At 36.2% G+C, this 22,732-nt stretch overlaps 1 protein-coding gene across 2 annotated transcripts in view; it reads left to right on the top strand.

The window, feature by feature from the left end:
• The window catches only part of PHF3 (PHD finger protein 3), an 83,753-nt gene that overhangs the window by 45,778 nt on the left and 15,243 nt on the right, over positions 1 to 22,732 (top strand). For both annotated transcript variants that reach the window (XM_054722081.1, XM_054722082.1), the window contains exons 4-9: positions 4,171 to 5,950; positions 11,739 to 12,048; positions 17,937 to 18,123; positions 20,355 to 20,502; positions 20,584 to 20,740; positions 22,148 to 22,264. In XM_054722081.1, the coding sequence (XP_054578056.1) occupies positions 4,171 to 5,950; positions 11,739 to 12,048; positions 17,937 to 18,123; positions 20,355 to 20,502; positions 20,584 to 20,740; positions 22,148 to 22,264 (2,699 nt within the window). The remainder of the gene's footprint in view (positions 1 to 4,170; positions 5,951 to 11,738; positions 12,049 to 17,936; positions 18,124 to 20,354; positions 20,503 to 20,583; positions 20,741 to 22,147; positions 22,265 to 22,732) is intronic.

Consider the following 22,732-nt stretch of genomic DNA (forward strand, 5'->3'; position numbering starts at 1 on the left):
TCCATGTTGTCATTTTTTTCTTCTTTAGTCTTTCATGTTAGAGACTTGTCTGATCCTTGATTGTTTGCTCATGCTTAGGAGTAGGGAACTAAAATTGTATGGAACCTTTTAATGTGTAGATTGGGTTTTGTTAACTCTGAGCATTGCTGTATGGTGATCTGGCTGTGTGTGTGTGTTTGTTTTTGTTTTTTTTTTTAGAAATCCTGATGTCAGAATTTAGGTTATTCTCCTTAGGCTCATTAGATTGCTTATATATATATATATTTTTTTAAATATATTTTATTGATTTTTTACAGAGAGGAAGAGAGAGGGAGAGAGAGTTAGAAACATCGATGAGAGAGAAACATCGATCAGCTGCCTCCTGCACACTCCCTACTGGGGATGTGCCCGCAACCAAGGTACATGCCCTTGACCGGAATCGAACCTGGGACTTTTCAGTCTGCAGGCCGACGCTCTATCCACTTGAGCCAAACCGGTTTTGGCAGATTGCTTATATATTACGGGAGCCCTTGAGAGAAGTTGACTGGGATGTATCACATTTCAGTATATATACATTCACTTAATCTTACAAATTTCAGTGTACTTAATACTTCAACTCTTATCTGTGACTGATGTTCCTTAGCCTAGAAACTCTTGTTTTACACTCTCCACAGAATAAATCTTTCAGTCTTGGATTAGGACAAGGAAAGGGGAGTTGCCCAAACAGCTGGAGTCTGGGAGAGGAAGCTAGGGTTCTAACAACTTCTTTAATAGCTTTCTACTCATCCTAATTTTAACCACCTTCCTTCATCCCCACATTAATCATCTGAGGCCACCAATTCCTAAGCCTTTTGAGGTGTTTATGGTATTGGTTTTTGCCAGCACTGTCAACTTTTATTGTTGGTCTTATTTTGGATTTCTCAGTTCATTAGTTCTTTCTTTTTTATATTTTAGAGCTGAGGTTTTTATTTTTTTAATTTAATTTAATTTTTTTATTGATTTTTAGAAAGGAAGGAAGAGGGAGAGAGATAGAAACATCAATGATGAAAATCATTGATTGGCTGCCTCCTGCATGCCCCCAACTGGGGGTTGAGTGTGCAACCTGGGCATGTGCACCTGATTGGAATTGAACCTGGCACCCTTCAGGATAGGCCGATGCTCTAGCCACTGAGCCAAACCAGCTAGGGCAGTTCCTTCTTTGTTAAAAACATATTTTTATTGATTTCAGAGTGGAAGTGAGAGGGAAAGAGATAGAAACATCAATGATGAGAATCATTGATCAGCTGCCTCCTGCATGCCCCCAACTGGGGGTGGAGCCCACAACCCGGGCATGTGACATGACTGGGATTCAAACCGTGACCTCCTGGTTCATGGGTTGATGCTTTACCAGTGAGCATACCAGCTGGGTCATCAGTAGCTTCTTGATCATCCCTTGTTTGACTTCCAAAGCTGTCAGTTTTCTCTTCTATTCTTTCCTTTTAGATTTATGGCTTTTTATAGCTTTAGTGGGGTTTTGAAAAGTGGATTGACTTAGATGCATATATTTACTTTGTCATGTTTTTCTCAATTTATATTTTAAATCATTTATTTGGTATATACTTGTGACTTTGAGAAATGAAAAAAATAGAATGCATATTATAAACAATGCATATTATTGGCCTATATAGCCAGGCTTCAAACTAAGGCAGTTGATATTTAGAGGAGAAAAAGGGACTTTTTACCCTTTGCTCAACAAATCAATTACTATTGCAAAACCATTTTTTAAAAAAAATATATTTTTTTTTTTATTGATTTCAGAGAGGAAGACAGGGAGAGAGAGAGAGAAACATCAGTGATGAGAGAGAATCATTGATTGGCTGCCTCCTGCACCCCCCTACTGGGGATCGAACCTGCAATCTGGGCATGTGCCCTTGACCAGAATCGAAACCGGGACTCTTCAGTCCACTCAGTTCGCTCTATCCACTGAACCAAACCAGCTAGGGCCAATTTTTTTATCTGAATACCTTCTGAGTTAAATATGCTATTTATTTATTTTTAGCAACCACTTAGGTAATGGATGTTAAACATTCTTCATTTATTTTATGTCAGGGCAGGTGAATAAAATAGAGCTGTAAATTATTACAAGCTGTCTTCAAAACTTGACAAATTATCTTAATACTAATAACCAGCCATTAAAATTTTAGTTATTGCCCTGACTAGTTTGGCTCAGTGGATAGAGCGTCGGCCTGTGGACTGAAGGGTCCCAGGTTCGATTCCGGTCAAGGGCATGTACCTTCGTTGTGGGCACATCCCCAGTAGGGGGTGTGTAGGAGATGGCTGATTGATGTTTCTCTCTCATCGATGTTTCTGACTCTATCCTTTTCCCTTCCTCTCTCTGTAAAAAATCAATAAAAAATATTTTAAAAATTTTTAGTTATTTAACAGTGTTATATAGTTGAACATGTGATACACAGTTCATAATCCACTAAGAAAAAACTTATTGAGTGCTTAACCTAATGACCAAATATAGATTTGGATGACCATATAATTTCTTGTCTAAGCTGGGGCACTTGAGAGTGAAAGGGCGTGCTCTCACATAGGACTGTTATAGACAGATAGGGACGTGTATACTTTTAAGAGTCTCACAGTTTAGTGATGAATGACAAATTAGGAAAGTGTTCTAAATATTGGTGCATAGTAGGATTTTGCATTGAAAGGAAGGGGAATTAAAAAAAACGGGTAGTGTTTAGTTATACAGAATTGATTCAGAAGTATTGGATATGCATAGGTTTGGAAATAGCTTTTTATTTTATAATTTAGTTTGTGGGTTGTGTTTTCTTTTTAACTTAGTGCATTACTTAGTTTTCTTTTTTTCCAGTATTTTTTTTCTTATTTTTCCCACACTTTTGTGTTTCTCCTTCCCTAGATAAAATATACAGATAGGGAAAGGAGGAAAATTAATAGATTTTTTTATTAGAAGCATTGGTAAAGGTGAGAAAGTTTATTAAATTATTTTCATACTCTTCGTTTTCTTTTATGATACATTTTCGTGGTTTAAGTGTTTTTCATTGTAGTTTTTCTTTCTGTTGTTGATGTAATACTCTAGTGTATACTTCATTTCCTCTTTTAGGAATAGCTTGGATGCTAAAATGGTGATATCAGTGAAGCACATTCAAAAGGAATTAGAGTTCTTTTGAGGTTGTGCTTTGAAACACAGAGCTTGTTTGTAATAGGTGATTTAGTTCATTTTATTGCTACTTGAATTTTTGTTTGGGTTTTATATATTTAAAAATATTTAATGTTTAAAATGGTATGACAGTCTTGTTTTAGGATGGGTATTGATGTAAATGAAGCTCTTTTATTTTACTTCCAGCTAATTTCTTTATTTTTTCCTTTATTGATTAAGGTATTACATATGTGTTCTTACCCCCCCCCCTCCCAATTACCCTCCCCAACTTACTTCTTATTGAAAAGAGACTTCATTAAAAAAGAAAAAGACCCCTAGCTTCTTTGGCTTAGTGCAGTGGTCGGCAAACTGAGGCTCGTGAGCCACATGCAGCTCTTTGGCTCTTCCACAAAATACCACATGCAGGCGCGCACGTACAGTGTGATTGAAACTTCGTGGCCCATGCGCAGAAGTCGGTTTTCGGCTCTCAAAAGAAATTTCAATCGTTGCACTGTTGATATTTGGCTCTGTTGACTAATGAGTTTGCCGACCACTGGCTTAGTGGATAGAGCGTCGGCCTGTGGATTGAAGGGTCCTGGGTTCGATTTCAATCAAGGGCACATGCCTGGGTTGCAGGCTCGATCCCCAGTAGGGGGTGTGCAGGAGGCAGCCGATCAATGATTCTCTGTCATCATTGATGTTTCTATGTCTCTCTCCCTCTCCCTTCCTCTCTGAAATCAATAAAAATATATTAAAAAATAAAAAGAAAAAAGAGATGATGAAAACATTTGTCTTATAATAAGGTATAATAGTCTAAATTTTAGAGGTTTTCCCCCCTGCCAGAATTTATAGAACTTTGATAAATATAAAATTTAACATATATATGTATATATCTAAAATCATCATTATGAGTAACTGATCAGGACATTTTCATTGAAATATACATTTTGTAGCTCAAAATAAAGAAGTGTATATTTTAAGTTGTATTGAAATAAAAACACATGGCAAAATAGCTAAGTTATTTTTATTTTTTTCCCTTGTGATAGAACAAGTAAGAAGTTTGCGACAAAGCACTATTGCCAAGCGTTCAAATGCAGCACCTTTAAATAGCACAAAAAAAGCACCTGTGAAGACTGTATCTGCCCCTAAAGCAGGGGGGAAACAACCAGAAAGGTGTCAGATAAAAGAAGAAGCTTGTACATCACCGAAACCTGAGTATCATAAAGAGAGCAGAAGGGGCAGTCGGCATCTTGAACAAACGGAAGTATCGGAAGAATCAGGATCTTCAAGTCACTCTTCAGTGTCATCTTGTCTTGAAATGAAGGATGAAGTTGGATTAGATTCTAAGCAGAAGTGTAATAATCAAGAAAAAGCAAATGTGCCATCTCATGAATTAAATTGTCCACTCCTTTCAGAGACTTGTGATAGTATTGAAGAAAAGAAAAATGAACCTCTGGTGGAATGTAAAATCAATACTGTTAGTCCATTGTTTACATTTTCAGATAAAGAAGAACATGAAAAGAATGATTCTATTTCAGATAAAGTGGATGAGACTATTGTAGAAGAAATGAGTGCAAAGGGAAAGGTTGAACAAGAATCAAAGGAAATGGTCAAATTATCCCATGAAGGTGACCAAATTGTTGAGGAACCAGAATCTTCTGCTGCTCTCTGTGGTGATGCTTGTACAAATCTAAATAAGCCCGAAAAGAACCTTGTAGGTTTGTCTAGCACTGTGGATGAAGTAAATGAATGCCATTTGGAATTGAAGAATACCATGGAATTTGATCAAGCTAAGAACTCTCTTCATAGAAATGAACTAGAACCATTGGGTTATTGTAAAGACCTAGAGTCTAATCATAAACAGTTGGAGAGCACTGAATTTAACAAATCGAACTTTGATGAGGTGGTTGATACTAGTGCTTTTGAACCAGAGTGTAATATTGTAGAAAATGCTATTTGTGATGTGCCTGATCAAAATTTAAAACAGTTGAATATTGTTGAAAATATTAAAATGGAGTCTCATGAAACAGCAACCCTTCAGGATGACAGAAATAGCCCATCAAATAGTGTTTCTTGCTTAGAGTCAAAAAACATAAAATCCAAACACACAAAACCTGTAATTCACTCTAAGCAAAACATGAGCACAGATACTCTGAAAAAAATTGTTGCAGCGAAGCATGAATTAATGCATAACAAAACTAAAGCTAGTGTCAAAAGTGTGAAACGAAATGCTGATGAACTAGAATCTCAGCAAAATTTTCATAGGCCAGTCAAAGTGAGAAAAAAACAAGTTGATAAGGATTCAAAGATTCAGAGTTGCAATTCTGGGGTTAAGTCTGTGAAAAATCAAGCTAATTCTAATTCGAAAAAAACGCAAGATCAAAATTTAGTACAGATTTCCAAACCTGTAACACATTGGTTGAGTGATAAGCCTCATGGTCAGCCTGGTTGCTCTAAAGAACCTCCTCATCCTGCACAAACTGGACATTTATTACATTCCTGCCAGAAACAGTGCCACAAGCCCCAGCAGCTGGCTCCAGCAGTAAAAACCAATAGTCACATGAAGGAAGAGCTTGAACATGCAGGTGGTGCAGAGCATTTTAAGGAGGAGGATAAACTGAAACCAAAAAAACCTGAGAAGAACTTACAACCCCGCCAAAGAAGAAGCAGCAAGAGTTTTTCTTTGGATGAGCCACCATTGTTCATTCCAGATAACATAGCTACCATAAAAAAAGAAGGCTCAGATCATGGCTCTACATTTGAAAACAAATATATGTGGACTCCCAGCAAGCAGTGTGGGTTTTGCAAAAAACCCCATGGCAACAGGTGTGTGTGGTGTGTGTGTGTGTGAGTGTGTGTGTGAGAGAGTGTGTGATGTGTATATTGAAAAGACATTCCTTTTTTAGTGTGGGATTAGTAGGGACATTTTTATAGAAAGAAATTAACATACAAAGACTTTTGCAGAAACAACAATAAAAAAAAAACCCTCATCAATCCTGGATAAGTGATAGATGGAGCCACTGAATTTACAAATATATTATCCTAGCATATTTTAAAAAGTATAGCGTGACCAACAATTGGTGTATGTGGAAATGTTACGTCATTGTAACCAGTTGGTGTAATTTAGTCATTACATATGGAGCAAAAAAACTTTTCTGCTAATCAGAAAATGGTTACACTGCCTTGGGTCTGTATATATTTTATTTGGCTTGAGAAAAATTAGTAATAAAGTGTGAAGGTCATAGTGGAAATTCTATTTTTCTTTTGAAGATTTGGGGAGGAGGGTTAAATGAAGCACACTGTAACTTACTACAACTACTTCATAACTGTCAAACTTAAGAGTTGGAGTGAAACTTGATAGCTAAAACAACTGTTATATTACCCAGGTGAATTTTATATGTATCATGGAATGGAGTGAAAACATTTATTAGTTTCTTTTTTGGAAATTTTTAGTGATTTGGAGGTTTCTTGTGAATTCTGATCTTTTAAGAAATGATTTTAACACTGTCCTTTGGCATTGTTTTCTTAGGATTCAGTGTTTTGTAGTTTTATGGCACACACCCCAACCCCTCCATCCCTCATCCCGGCCCATATATTTTTTTTGCTAGTTTTTAAGAAAGGAAAACAAGAAGTGAAGTGGATATTGCAGCTACAAGATTATCCTGTTCAAGTGTTCAGATTGCTGTTGGGACTTCTATCAACATTGATAATGATAAAAGAACATTATAACTTACACATTATAATGTTCTCCTTACTCATGAAAGTAAATGTTATAATGACTTTCACAGCACTATCAGATTACATAAGTGAAACTAGGGGGGCAACGTTCAGTAAAGTGTGTTGTACATTATTTTAGTGTGGGAAAATGTGATTTGGGAAAGTGTGTGTGGGGGTAGTTTGGGGCTATTCCTGTAAAAAATAATTCAAGTTTATGTCCAAGGGTTTCTTCATTGTTGATTCAGCCTGTGGCCTAATTTTAGTGTGAATGGTTACTTTATAACATATTTCACTTCTTAAAAGTTGTGACTTATTTGAAGGTAGTGTTAAATTTGCTCTCACTTACGTCTTTATGCTTTTTTTAACTTAAAACACTTTATTCAAATATTCTAAAGTGGGTCTGCTGAATTTTTAGGTATAAGAATTGGGGGCTGGATAGTACATATAAGTGCTCTTTTATGCCAGCCCCTTTCTCTTTCTTCCAGAATCGTCTATAAACTATCCCAGTGACATGTGATCAGAGGAATGGAATAGGAGTCTTAGAGGGAATGAATATCTAAAATGAAACTTTGGCCTACAGTTGGAAGCCAGGTTAAGGGTGTTATATAACTTTTTTGCAGATAAAGTTCTGTTCTGATGATCGGTCCTTAGTAGTTTGCTCAGGCTTTTAAATGATGACTGTCACTTGATCATCATCAACAGTTATTTTCCTAAAGTGAAGATTAAGTCCCACTTTTTTTTATCGAGTGCTGCCTTTTGGCTCTACTCTATAAGACCTAGAATTTCTTTGCTTCAGTCTGGAAAATGACAGTATAGGGATTTTGAGTCCATCCTATGTAGTTTATATGAATAATAACATTGGAAACAGTCAGTTTTGGGAGAACCATTACACATTACTTCAATTTTGTGAATAAAGAACCCTAAATAAATGATTGTTTTTTTTTCTTTACATATTAACTAACTAATCTTCACTACTTTGACACATTGTGCTTGTATTTATTGAGGTTACTCAATGTTCCAGTCATGCAGCATGTAATTTTCTTTAATTCATGTATAAGAATATGAATTCATTAGCAAGGGCATATCTGGAAATAATTTTCATCCCATCTTTTTCATTTCATGCATTAGCCCATTGAAAGCTATTTGCTAATATGACATTTTCTAGCACTTAAGACAGCTTTGCTTCTGTAAAGACTATTTTAATAAGTCTTCACCATTTTACATGTATTCCAATAGAGATTAGCTTCTTGAATGTGTTCCCAGTGGAAATTATGTTTTTAAATAAATTTGTTCATGGGTTGGCCAAATGTAATATTTGACCATAAGCAGCTTGTATACATGTCCTACAGACAGTAAGTATTGACTCTTAACAATTGACACATCATGCTGGCCTGTTTCTTCTTTTTCTTTCTTTTTTTTTTAATATATATTTTTGATTTCAGAGAGGAAAGGAGAGGGAAAGATAGGTAGAAACATCAATGATGAGAGAGAATCATTGATCGGCTGCCTCCTGCATGTTCCACACTGGGGATCGAGCCTGCAACCTGGGCATGTACCCTTAACTGTAATCGAACCCGGGACCCTTCAGTCCACAGGCAGACGCTCTATCCATTGAGCCAGATCGGCTAGGGCTGGCCTGTTTTTTCATTTGTTTGTTCACATTTTAGATTCTGTTTTCTTGAAGATTTGGGGTGGGGGGGTTAAATGAAGCACTAACACGGTGATTGTGTCGGGTTAAGCCTTTCTCAAGCACAGCATGATTGAGTTTTGTAGTTTTCTAACAAAGGTGTACACATTATTTTAAAAACCAGTTTATTTAATAGTCATTTTTTTAAAAAAAATTGTCACTTTGAACTACTTTTAAACATAAACCAGTTAATGTTTAAGAAGGAACAAATCTAGTCTTTTCATACTGTCTACCTTGTAGTTGTCCTGAAGACATTTGCATCTTTATATTACAATTTCTTGTTCAGTTATAGAAGATTAGCTTATTGGATGAAATCTAAAATTTTAGCTGAATGGATTCAAAGCTTTATAATCAAAGCAACCTTTTATTCTGAGAAGGAAATTTTTGCCTAGAATAAATGATTCTGGCTTTTTTCCCCCAGGACTTTGTTTGAAAAGTATTTTTCTCTGCAGATTAGGTTGTTAGTGACAAAAACATAGACTTATAGTTTATGTGGAATTGAACCCTTTTAGAAAAGAATGAAAAAAAAAAAAAATATATATATATATATAAACATTCACAGTAATGTCTAGATTTGTCACTTAACAGAACTGAAGGCCCATCTTAAAACAATTACATTGTCAGTGAATTAATGACATGAATTTGTTAATAACAGGAGTTCAGTGTTGCCTCTGCGGCTTACTTTGAAAAAACTTAAAAAATTTCTAAGAATATATTTTGGCTTATGCCAAAAAGATTAGAATATTAAATTAGTTTCTAATTATCCTATAGTGGATCTCATTTAGTTTCTTTTAATTTTATTTAAAATTTTGTGTATGAACCTATAATAGAACAAAAATATTTCCAAACTCTTCAATTTAATTGATATATGCTAACTTGTCCACTTAATCCAGAGCTAAGCTACATACCATATATACATATACATACACAAATACATATATGATTTTAGTGAAAGAGTTAACAACCTGGATGTTATATCCTCACTGGAGGATATTTTCCCCCATGATTTTTAGAGAGTGGAAGGGAGGGGGGGAGAGAGAAACATCAATGTGAGGTACATCGACTGGTTGCCTCCCACATGTGCCCCAAATGGGGCCGGGGATAAAGCCTATGACCCTTCAGTCCAAGGGCCAATACTCTTCACCACTGAGCAAAGCTGGCTAGGGCCCAGGTTGTAGTCTTAAGTGATTTTTACCTATTAGTAACCATATCAAGGACAGCAGAAAATGGAAGAGTAACCCTGTTAGCTGTGTGATTCATACTCATCCTCCGCATTACCCCCCCCCCCCCATGAGAAATAATACAAGAAGGGGAAGAAAATATATAAGTCTTGTGAATCTATACACTAACTGGTCTTAATGTATAGGTTTTTAAGCAGTGTCTTATTGAAAATATTCAGACTTGAAATAGCTCTGACAATGGAAATAAAGGGAAATCACTATTAGCTTTCCTTTAATATTTCAAAGACATTGCTTTCAAGAAATAGCAGCTCTTACGACTGCAATGTGAAATAGAACTTTTAAGCACCTGTATTTTTCTGTTGGCTGCAAGTTCTTGTAATTGAAACATGGACCCATCAAAAATCTCCCCACACCTAAAGAAACAATTTCTATGTTGCAAACTAACCGCATTGTTTAAAAGTTTACATAATAGGGTTATGAATCCAAAACGTTCTAGTTTTGTTTTTACATAAGGCACACGATTTTTTGCTTTTTCCTCCTAAACCAAATGATCATTGGGGAAATTATGACATTTAAAGCCATCACAGGCATTACCAGATAGGGTAAAGAATGGTGAATTACAGACTTGAAGTTTAATTTCCTTTATGTACAGCAGTAGCTTGGTATACAATAGAAAGGCACAGAACAAGAGTGCTGCTATTGAGGAATGAGATATTTGGGTAACTTTTTTCAGGATACCATGTAAAGAATGAACCTATTGTGATTTTTATACTTCCAATATTAAAAAAGGACCTCTGGTGTATTTAGGGAGAGTTGGCCATGTAACTGTGTTTTACCTTTAACATCTTCCTATTGGACCACAGTTTTTTTAAAAGGAGTTTTGAAAAAAAAAAAAAAAAGCTTTTGACATGAGGTACCACTATTACTACCAAAAATCAATACAAAGTCTTTAAATCGTTAAAGAATATACCTGAATTATTCTCTTAATTTTCCAAATATAGCATGAGTTACTAACCTGAAAAATGAAAATGTTAAACTTGATTTTACATTTTTGTAGTTTTCCTAACAGTAGATTGTAAAGTATGTAAATAATTTCTCCCTTAAATTGCTGATTTGCCATTTTAGAGTCATAAATCTCATGTCCCTGGACGTTTTTATGGGTTAGTGAAGTTATTTCTTAGATAAAACACAGTAAAGGGAAAACTTTTATAAGGACATTGCTTAGAAATTTTTTAAAAAGTCAGCCTCAATATTAATATTTTCATATTAACATACAATATTGATCTTTATTTTGCAAAAAGTTTACTAGGTGAAGTATTTGGTCAGAATTAAGGAGTCCACACTCAAGTACATAGGATTTTTTTTAGCAAAATCAATGTCATACCCTGAACCACAATGTTTTGAGCTCAAAGAATAGTTACATAGTTAAGATGGTTAATAAACAATTTGAGATACTCCATTATGTTAGTTTTTGAGTTGCATTTTTGTTTTCTGCTTTTTTGTCATTTAAAATTACTCATTGGATAAATTATTCTATAATTTTATGTATGACATCAGGTTTGTGTTCAATGTAGCTTTGATGGATTGTGATCAAATCACAGATCTTAACCACCCTTCTCAGTAGAGAAATTATTCTATACTTTGTTATATGTTATTTTATAAAGTATACTGACGAGGGTGAGTTGCCCTTTACTTTAGTCCTTTAGGTTGTTTTTGTTTTTGTTTTCAGTATTTTCTCATACCAGAGGAGAAAAGTTTCATTTTCATTGAATATTCTTTTTGAAAACTTGGTCCATGTTGAACTGATAGAATGGGTTAAAGATAGAAAACATGCAAAAAAAGTTAAATTTTGAAAATTTAGGCTTTTGACATTGATTTTTAAGAAAATATATCATTGAAAACTTGGTCCATGTTGAACTGATAGAATGGGTTAAAGATAGAAAACATGCAAAAAAAGTTAAATTTTGAAAATTTAGGCTTTTGACATTGATTTTTAAGAAAATATATCAAAGTATTTTTTTTCTTCCAGGTTTATGGTGGGCTGTGGAAGATGTGATGACTGGTTTCACGGTGATTGTGTTGGGTTAAGTCTTTCTCAAGCACAGCAAATGGGAGAGGAAGACAAAGAATATGTGTGTGTGAAATGTTGTGCTGAAGAAGATAAAAAGACTGAAGTAACAGATCCAGATATTTTGGAAAACCAAGCTAAAGTTGAAGTCCATACTGAAGATAAAACAATGGACTATGAAAAGCTTGGATTATCAAAGCACACATCAGCAAATGACAAAACCAAATGTACAGATGATACAGTGAAGCACAAGGTCAAAATTTTAAAACGGGTGAGCTTCTCGCTAATGCATTCTTTTGTTATCTTAAGAAATTTGTACAGGCTGATCATTAGAATTTGAAATTTCTCCTTAGGTTTTATTGTTCTAGTGTACATTTTGAAACTTATCCTACCTAATAATAGACAAATATGCAAATTGACCGTACCTTCGCTATGCCCACGATTGGCCAGGAGGCGCAGGGGGGGCGGGACTCTGGGTGGCCGGGGTGGCTGATTGGGCCGGCGGGACGCTGAGCTCACATCGCCAGCAGCGGTGCGAGCTCAGCGTCTGCACCATGGCTTTGCTGCGGCACAGAAGAGGCCTCTGGGGCAGCGAGCCCACGTCCTGCTGCGGACCATCAAAAGCGGGGAGCGAAAGCAGGGGAGCTGGCTGTCTGTCCGCTCTGGCACCAGGCCTTTCAAAAGCCTCCGCCGCGCAGGAGGCTTCTGAAAGGCCTGGTGCACCAGTGGACAGACAGCCAGCTCCCCCGCGATCGAAAGCGGGGAGCTGTGTGTCCGCTCCAGCACCAGCGGACGCCCTGCCATCAAAAGCGGGGAGCAGGCTGCTAGCAGTGTCCGCAGAGTGTGCTAGGCTTTGCGGGGCAGTGGATATGGCCTGGATGGCAGGTTAGGCCTAAGGGACCCTACACGTGCATGATTTAATCATGCACTGGGCCTCTAGTTTTTCTATAAAAGTGGATGGATTTTTATTTAACACTAGTGGCCCATTGCATGAAATTCATGCACATTAAAAGGGAATTAATTGGAGAAGATATTTTAATATTGCTATTTGCCCTTTCTCTATAATAGAAGTGTCAGAGATGAAAGAAAATTAGTAAAATGTATATGAAAATATCCCTCTTGTCAGAGTCTGGGGCGCGCCGCGGAACCTAGAGTCAAGTCCCCGCCCACCTGCGCACGCCTCGAAATCATGCGAGACCCAGACTTGGCCAGCCCCATCCCCATCAAGCCCCGCAGGGCAGGGGGCGCAGCCTCAGGTTCCCTGTCAAGCCCTGCTGGGCTGGGGGCGTGGCCTCAGATCCCCTGGCCCCGGGGCGGTGTGGTGGGGAGTAGAGGGGAGGGCACGGCCTCAGGTTCCTGGCCCTGGCGGGAGGGGGCTAGGGAGCGAGGACCATTTGCATATTAGCTCTTTATTATATAGGATACAAATTTTATTTATTTTTGCTATTTCTAATTTCTAGTTTGGTACTTGAACTTCCCGCGTGTGTGTGTGCGCGTGCGCGTGCGGGTCTGTGTGTGTTGTGTGTGTGTGTGTGTGTGTGTGTGTGAGTGAGAGAGAGAGAGAGATATCTTTGGTACTATCTGGAAATTGTGCTTACTGATAAAATTTCTTTACAAAGCTTTTCAGCCCAGCTGGCGTGGCTCAGTAGTTGAGCATTGACCTATGAATCAGGAGGTCACGGTTTGATTCCTGTTTGAGGCACATACCCAGGTTTTGGGCTCCATCCCCAATGTGGGGCATGCAGGAGGCAGCTGATCAAGGATTCTCTCGCATCTTTGATGTTTCTATCTTCCTTCCTTTCTGAAACCAATATAAAAATTTAAAAAGTTTTTCAGTCTGTAAATGTCTATTAATCCTTAAACTACATTTGACATTATTTTCAAATGGAAGAGTTTTGTTTTTTCTCTGTAAGGAAAAGTAATCTTAATTTGTTTTATCTTTGTCCTAGTATTTGCTTGGAACCCTCACCTTATAATTTTTCTTTTAAAATGTGGACTCTTTAAAAAAGTTGTCAGTTTTCCCTCATTCTTATATTTTTAACTACCTTCTAAAAGTATTTTATAAATAGATATCTAAAGATATTTAGTCAGTTACAGGAGCAATGTGTAAAGGACACAGCACTTTATCTGATTAAATTTTCTTTGTCTACCTTTTTATTACTATTTATTTTTCTAATTGATTAGTTATTCTCATAGATAGTGCTAGGGAGGAAACATAATGTCAACAAATGTACATGGAGAGTTAAGTATAATAACCCAAAAGACAATTAACATGAATTGTAGAGTTGAAAGGAATCTTGGAAATCTTTTAGTCCAGCCATTCGATTTAAGAGCATGAGCATGTTTTCTCCAAAATCTCTATTACTTACAAACTCGGTTCTTTCAGACATTCCTTATATGACAAATCTGGATTAAGTTCCAGTTTGCTAAATCCTTGTATCCACTGTTTTCTGTCAAGATTTTTTTGAGAATCAGATTATGTCCTTCTGATATATGCTGTTTCTTTATCTGTTGATCTGATTAGAACCAAAGTAATTGATGATACAGAACTGAAAGTTCCATTGAGAAGAATTTATAACACACCTTTGGAAAACTTCTTTTATCAACTATTACTCATCACTTCTTGGGTACAATTTCTTGGCCATTTAGAAATATGGCACATTGTTTTATCATTTAGCTGAGTTGTCTCCATCTTGTCTAAAATGACATTTAAAAAAACATTAACATTGTAAATGTTTTGAGAAACTCCCCCTTTCCGGAAAAGACCTAGTCTGATTTTGTAAATGCATGTGCTATCCAAGTGATAACCACTTCCTTTTTGATGAACCGTTGAATCTTGACTTGCCTGCTTTTAATTTATGAAATCTCTTTAAAAACCACTTGTTACCCCTAGATTTTTATGTTGAACCATTTATTGAGTTTCTATTGTATGCCAAGCCTGATATCAGACTTGGGTTTATAGCACTGATTGAAATATGTTCCTGCTCTCACATAAATCTAGTTGGGGAGGTAGAAAGTAAATAAATAAATAAAATTAGAAGATTCCTAGTCTGGAGAAAATCAGTTTTTGTATGTATTCTATGTCTATATACAGTGTTCTTCTCCATCTTTTTTATTTACTATTTTTTTATTTTATTTATTTCAGAGAAGAAGGGAGAGGGAGAGATAAAGGAAAAAACATCAACGATGAGAGAGAATCATCAATTGATTGCCTCCTGCATGCCCCCCACACACACCGGGGACCAAGTCCACAAACTAGGGATATGCCCTGACCAGGAATTGAACCTTGACCTCCTGGTTCACAGGTCGACACTCAACCCACTGAGTCATGCAGGCTGGGCTTCCCCGTTTTTTAAACACTAGTGTGATGTGACTGATTTCTCCCAGGGTTCTCAGAATGCCAGTTTCACTAACAGTTCTTTGTGGGTTATATAAGAGTAGCAGGTATCCTGAAGGTTTGTTCTACCTTATGGGAATTAAAATTGCCACAATTGGTACACTGAGAACTTAACTGATTCACTTATTATAGATGAATAGAACTTCATTTGTTTTAGAAAATAGTGAAAAATATAGATACCTGTTTCTCCATAATTTTTCCCTCCTTTTCCCATATCCACAGTCAACTAAGAGAACTCTTAACTTATATCTCTAATTTTCTTTCTAATATTGTTATTGGGAATGTGATCTCTATTTATTCTCTCTTTTTAAAAAAAATTTAATAAATCTTTAATGTTCAGATTATTATAATTGTTCCTCTTCCCCCCCCCCCCATAGCTACCCTCCATCTGGTTCCCACCCCACCCTTTGCCCTTACCTCCCCCCCACTGTCCTTATCCATAGGTGTACGATTTTTGACCAGTCTCTTCCCACAACCCTACACCCCTTTCCCCCTGAGAATTATTAGTCCACTCCCTTTCTATGCCCCTGATTCTATTATATTCACCAGTTTATTCTTTTCATCAGATTTTTAATTCACTTGATTTTTAGATTCACTTGTTGATAGATATGTATTTGTTGTTTATAATTTTTATCTTTATCTTTTTCTTCTTCCTCTTCTTAAAGAATACCTTTCAGCATTTCATATAATACTGGTTTGGTGGTGATGAACTCCTTTAGCTTTTTCTTATCTGTGAAGCTCTTTATTTGACCTTCAATTCTGAATGATAGCTTTGCTGGGTAGAGTAATCTTGGTTGTAGGTTCTTGCTATTCATCACTTTGACTATTTCTTGCCACTCCCGTCTGGCCTGCATAGTTTCTGTTGAGAAATCAGCTGACAATCGTATGGATGCTCCCTTGTAGGTAATTAACTGTTTTTCTCTTGCTGCTTGTAAGATTCTCTCTTTGTCTTTTGCCCTTGGCATTTTAATTATGATGTGTCTTGGTGTGGTCCTCTTTGGGTTCCCTTTGTTTGGGGTTCTGTGCACTTCCTGGACTTGTAAGTCTATTTCTTTCACCAGGTGGGGGAAGTTTTCAGTCATTATTTCTTCAAATAGGTTTTCAGTATCTTGATCTCTCTCTTCTTCTGGCACTCCCATTATTCTGATGTTGGTACACTTGAAGTTGTCCCAGAGGCTTCTTACACTATCTTCAAATTTTTGAATTCTTTTTTCTTTTTTCTTTCCCAGTTGAGTGTTTTTTGCTTCTTTGTATTTCAAATCTTTGACTTGATTCTTGCGTTCCTCTAGTCTGCTGTTGGGTCTCTGTATAATATTTTTTATTTCAGTCAGTGTATGTTTAATTTCTAGTTGGTCCTTTTTCATAACCTCGAGGGTCTCGCTAAATTTATCGGCCTTTTCTAGGAAATTCTTGAAAAATCTTATAACCGTGGTTTTGAACTCTATATCCAGTCATTTGTTTTCCTCCATTTCTTTCGTTTGTGATCTGTTTCTTTGTCTCCGCATTTTCGCTGCTTCCCTGAGTTGGTAGGGTAGCTTTGTGTGCTAGGTGTCCTATATGGCCCAGTGGGTCGGCCTCCCCAGTTACCTGAGGTGGATACTCTTGGTGCACCCCTTTGTGGACTTTGTGTACAGCCTTGTTGTAGTTAAGTCTTGATTGTTGTTGGTATCACTGGGAGGGATTGACTTCCAGGCCAATTGGCTGTGAGGATCAGCTGTGTCTACGCCGGGAGAACTTCTGTACTGGAGACAGCCTTATGAGACAAGACTTGCACAATTGCAAAAGCCTCTGTGCTCAGCTTGGATGGGGCGGAGTCTCAGGGCTGAGCAGACAGCCTTGGCTTCCTGTCAGCCCTGCCCTATGAGGCCCCTGGGTCTCAGTGTCCCTTGGTAATCGCTGCAAGCTCCTCTAAGAGTAAGCTGCCCTCGAGTTTTGCCCTCTGCCAGACAGTCCAGTTTCTCCCCCAATGAATCTGGATTCCGTTTCCCGCCTGCTAGAGAAAGCCAGTGGTGCAGTCAGCAGTCAGTCCTCTCTTCGTGCTGTCGCGCACGTGCCTTTAGATCTCTGCCTTTTGCGGCTCCCCTGAGTTTCCGCCTGACAGTCCAAATTCCCCCTGTATAAGCCTGGATCCCCAGGGTCTCACCCAGAACTGGGATTCAGTGCAGTCGTAAAGGGGGTTCAGAGCAGTCAGGAGCTTTTGTCTCCTTTCCGCTAGAGAAAGTCAGCCAGGCACTCAGCCGCCCGCGCATGTGTCTCCGTACCTCAGCCTTTTGCAGCTCCTCTGATTCTCTGTGTGCTTTCCTCTTTCCTTCTAGTTGTAGAATTTCCACTCAGCCAGCTTTCCTGTGGTTCTGGATGATGTTCGTTTTAGTTGTAGTTTTGAAATTGTTGTGCGAGGCAGCAGTTTAGGTGTTTACCTATGCCGCCATCTTGGTTTCTCTCTTTTCGTTCTCTTTTATATAAAAGAACTAAATAGTCCAGTATGTGTTCTGTAGAAAACAGTTGCTTAACAAATGGATTTTGAATGGAAGGGTGATTCTCCTTTTTGCTAATAATTGAGTTATTTTTTTGTGCATCTTTAAAAAAACCCTTTAAACAGTTAGAGAGGCAAAGAGTAGAAAATATTTGATATTGTTATAGGTTGTAATACTAATAACGTTTCATTTTTTCATCTCTATCTCTTGGGGCTTGCTTTATATTTAAAGTTGGTGTAGAAGTTTTAATTCTAGTGAATTAAATACTATTTTTTTTTTTTTTTTCAGGAATCTGGTGAAGGTAAAAACTCATCAGACTGTAGAGATAGTGAAATGAAAAAATGGCAGCTAGCTCCTCTTCGAAAGATGGGGCAACCAGTTTTACCTCGGAGATCCTCAGAAGAAAAAAGTGAAAAAATACCAAAAGATTCCACAACTGTTATTTGCACAGGAGAAAAAGCTTCAAAACCAGGCAGTGAGATTAATATGTATTTATATTTTATTTCATACACTACCAGTTAAAATATTTAGGGAAATTAAATTTTAACATTTTAATGTTTTGGTGATTAACCTTATTTGAAATTAAAAACCATTATTTTAAATTCTGGGGAAGTACTAATGAATTTAAGATACAGCTCCTTCCCTCATGGCACTTAAATACCAATGGGAGAAGACAGATAAGAAAATGGTATGCTATTTAACAGAATTTAGACACTTTGAAGAAAAGATAGAATAATGGGATAGAGAATCACAGTATTTATCAGTGTATAGTAATTTAAAGTCCAAACTTAGATATATACAGATAGAGTTCAATAGAGGCTCTCCAGAAGCAGAGCCCTTGGAGATCATCTACATTTAGAAATTGGGAAGAAGAGACAATTGGCTGAGTGAGATAAGAGGACAAGTAAAAGACCATGGTGGCCTGGAAGCAAGATGAAGTTTGATACAGGAAGAAATAATCAACCATGTCAAATGCTGTCTGGTGTGGACATTTAATAAGATTAACATAGATTAAGTATGTGGTTTAGTGAAATAGAAATTCTTGGTGACCTTGACTTAGAAGAATTTTGGTGGAGCAATGAGAACAGAAACCAATTATAGTGGCTTATGGAAGAATGGAAAGTGAGGAACAAGATGGTGATTACAGATAACTCAAGGAATTTTGCTGTTTAAGGGAACAGTAATGGTGTGGTAACTAGAAGTGGATGTGGGATCTAGCACTTCTTTATTTTTATTTATTTTTAAAAAATCTTTATTGTTGAAAGTATTACATGTCCCCTTTTTGTCCCATTGACCTCTTTATAGCCTGCCCCAGGAGTTTGTGTTTTTTGTTTTTGTTTGTTTGTTTTTAAAGGAGATATAGATATATAGCATTAATGGCAATGATCCCGTAGAGAGAGAGAATTTGGTGATATAGGAGAGATTATGTTATAGATGAGGTTAAAGAATCCATGAGATGAGGGGGTGGGATTCACGTTGAAGGGTTACATAGAAAAGGAAGATTGTATGTGATAGGACAGATACAGGTTGATTTAGTGATGGGAAGATGTGATAGCTGACATTTTTCTGTTTTCTCAGTAAAAATATGAAGTGAGAAAACCAAATGAGGTTGAAGTTGAGGAAAGGGGTTGTTGGTTTGAGAAGAGAGGAAAACACGTGTAAAATAGATGTTTTCAAAGTGGGAGAGGAAATTTTCTGAGAAAATTTAACAGGATTAAGGCAACAGATTGAGTTATCTACTTAAGATTTGTGGCTTGTAAATTTAAAGTGAGACCTGTCCACACCAGCTTATTTATTTATTTATTTTTTTCAGTTATCTTCAGCTGTTTGTAGGCTATTCGGGTGAAGGATAGAAGTTGGTTTTCACTGGTGTGATTTTGCCAATGCAGAGGTTTAAAGGCGAGAGAATAAAGGCATTAAGTATGCAAGGGAGTGGTAATAGTGTTGGACTATTTAATCAAAGTTGGTTTTGTGGGAAAGTGAGGGCATAGATGATAAAAATGATAGGTTTAAGAATGAGGAAGGAGACTTTAGAATAAATTAAGTTGGTGTGATAGGAGGTCAGAGTAGTGGAATGTTTGGCATTTTTTGGAGATGCACACGAATTAGTAATGGTGGATTGGAAAATTATTTGGAAAGCTTAACATTCAAATTACAATATCAATCAAGTACATTTGTTTTAAAAGCAGAGGGGATTTGTGAATTTTGTGGTAGTAGTAAGATCATTAAATTATTTGCTCACTTAATAAGTTCAGCCACATTTTCTAAATAGTTTTTTAAAAAGTTAATGCATATATGTGAAAAGTAACTAGCTTTAAAAGCCATTATTTAAAATGGAAAAGAGGATATTTTGTTTTTTTAGCTTTAGGGCCATGTGTTAGTCACTTAATTTCTAATTAAAATTGATTTTAATTAGAATTTTTTTAAAGCTGAGGTATAACTGGCGCAGCATTATATTAGTGTTGCTGTACAGCATAATGATTTAATATTTCTGTATATTATGAATGATCACCACAGTAAGTCTAGTTAACATGTCACCATATATAGATTTAGAATGTCAAGAATATTTAAATATGGAATAGTTAGAAATAAGTAGTCAGTTTTAATCAGTTTATTTTGTTTATAAATTTACATCTGTATTAAAAAGAAAAATAATGTTTTTAGAGACAATGTAATGTGTTTTGATATGATATTTACTTAAATTAGGTGCTCATGAGAAGCAAGAGGTAAAAAAGAAGAAGGTTGAAAAAGGAGCGCCTAATGTGCATCCTCCTGCTGCCCCAGCTGCCAAGCCCTCTGCAGATCAGATCCGACAGAGTGTCAGACACTCTCTCAAAGACATCCTGATGAAAAGGTAACACACATTACTGTTGTGGGAGAGTGAATAATACATGCTTCTTGTATTAAAAAATAATTGAATTGTTCTAATTTTAAGACTTACAGATTCAAATTTGAAGGTACCAGAGGAAAAGGCAGCAAAAGTTGCTACAAAAATTGAAAAAGAGCTTTTCTCTTTTTTTCGGGACACAGATGCTAAATATAAGAACAAATATAGAAGTTTGATGTTCAATCTGAAAGACCCTAAAAACAATGTAAGTGTGTTTTGTTCATGTTCATAAATACTTATGCTTCCTACTTTACTGAATGCATAAATATTTAAGATTGTAATACAGTAGATCTATAATTTCTTGAAGTGAGACCATGGAATTTTAATAGTCTTTTGCTTCTGGATTGAATTCTGCTTAATGGTGACTAGTATTATAGAATGAGCCTATTAAAATATAAAATACTAAATCTGTTATAACCTGATTTATGTGAATTTTCTTTCCTTTATGTTCCTTGTTCAATCCAATTCGTATATATTCTTCAAAAATGATTAAGCTAAAATTGATAATACTATTTAATAGTTCTGATTTAAATTGGAAAATAACTGCATCCCTTAAAATAAATTGCATTTAGATTAAAAATCTATTTTAAGACATTTTTATTACATTAAATATGACTTTAGTTCTAATTATCTTTTAGCAGTGGCGAAAACATTCACAATAGAACCTTAACTTTCCTGGGATTTCTTGTTTGTGATTTAGAATCTAAAAGCTGTGTGTGTGTAGATGCAAATGCCTTGCATATTTGGTTAAATTTGATAAAGTTTTCACATAAGTGATAGCAATTTGTCAGTTTGCATACCTATATTTGCTATAGTATGTGATTTAAGTATTTTCTTGAAATATTCTAACAGCTACTTAAGAGAATTCTACAGTGTAGAATCTCACGTTATGGTCTAGGGCAGTGATGGGCAACCTTTTGAGCTTGGTGTGTCAAACTTCGCCAAAAAACTGAGCATAACTCGGGTAGTATGTCACTTTGAGGAAAAAACATTATTTCGCAAATGTTTCATCCTCAGGAGCAGCAAATGTTTCATCCTCGGCATGCGGCTGCGTGTCATCAGAAATGGCTACGCGTGTCAGTGCTGATATGCGTGTTATAGGTTCGCCATCACTGGTCTAGGGGATCTATTACTTTTTGAATTGTGTAATCTGGAAGTTTTTCTTCAATAAGAAATTACTTCTTTTAGGTTTCTTTCTTGCATTTGGTTCTTCCCTCTGGAATTCCTTCAAGCCTGTTAGGATTTAAACATATGCAATCTTAAAAATATGAACGACATCATGTTTAGTAAAGCTCTTTTATGTATTACTTTGTCTGTTATGACAGTGTATCCTTGGGAAGACATAATACAGCTTTGGGATAAATGTTGTAATGTTTCCAGTATATGTGCTCCTGCATCATGTGTTGCTTTTTGTGAGATGTGTATTTTGTTGCCTTAGATAAGTTCCTAGGCTACAAGGCTGTCATTTATTCTTGTGGTAGGCAATATGTAAATTATAAAACAATTATAAATCAGTTTTCAAAATTGCATCTTATTTATTACAAGCTTTTGGATAGCCATTTTTTTCTTCTGAAAATGTTTTTCTCCCTTTCCCATTTTTAAATACTTTCAGATATTATTTAAAAAAGTACTGAAAGGAGAAGTAACCCCTGATCATCTTATAAGAATGAGTCCAGAAGAACTAGCTTCGAAAGAGTTAGCTGCTTGGAGACGAAGAGAAAACAGACATGTAAGATTACTCAGGAATATGTGTTTGACTATATTAAAGTCTATATTTTTTTTAAGCCTTCTAGTTGTTTAGCCTTGTTCTTAAATGCTATCTTTATTTTTCTTGAAATCTGCTACTTTTTTTCATTTTCTCAAGTTTTCAGGTTACATAAATACTTTGTGTTTTGTTATATAATTTGTAAATCAGAAGGTGGGAAAATAGATGCATCTTATCTTAGTCACATCTTGACTTTTCAGAAGCCCAGTATTATGAATATTGGTAATTTGTAGAGCCAGATTTAATTCAGAATGAAAATTTTGTAGGTTTATAATCCCCCATTCGAAGTTTCAAATGCCAAAAGCCCTGGAAAATGTTTTTTCCTGTAACAAATAGACTGATAAAATTGACCTGAATTGCCATGTCTTAATGTATTCACAGAAATGTTGTGTATTTAATTAAGTAGCACTAACTGGAATGTTATGTAACAGA

Source organism: Eptesicus fuscus, chromosome 10, assembly GCF_027574615.1.
Source record: "Eptesicus fuscus isolate TK198812 chromosome 10, DD_ASM_mEF_20220401, whole genome shotgun sequence".
NCBI lineage: Eukaryota > Metazoa > Chordata > Mammalia > Chiroptera > Vespertilionidae > Eptesicus > Eptesicus fuscus.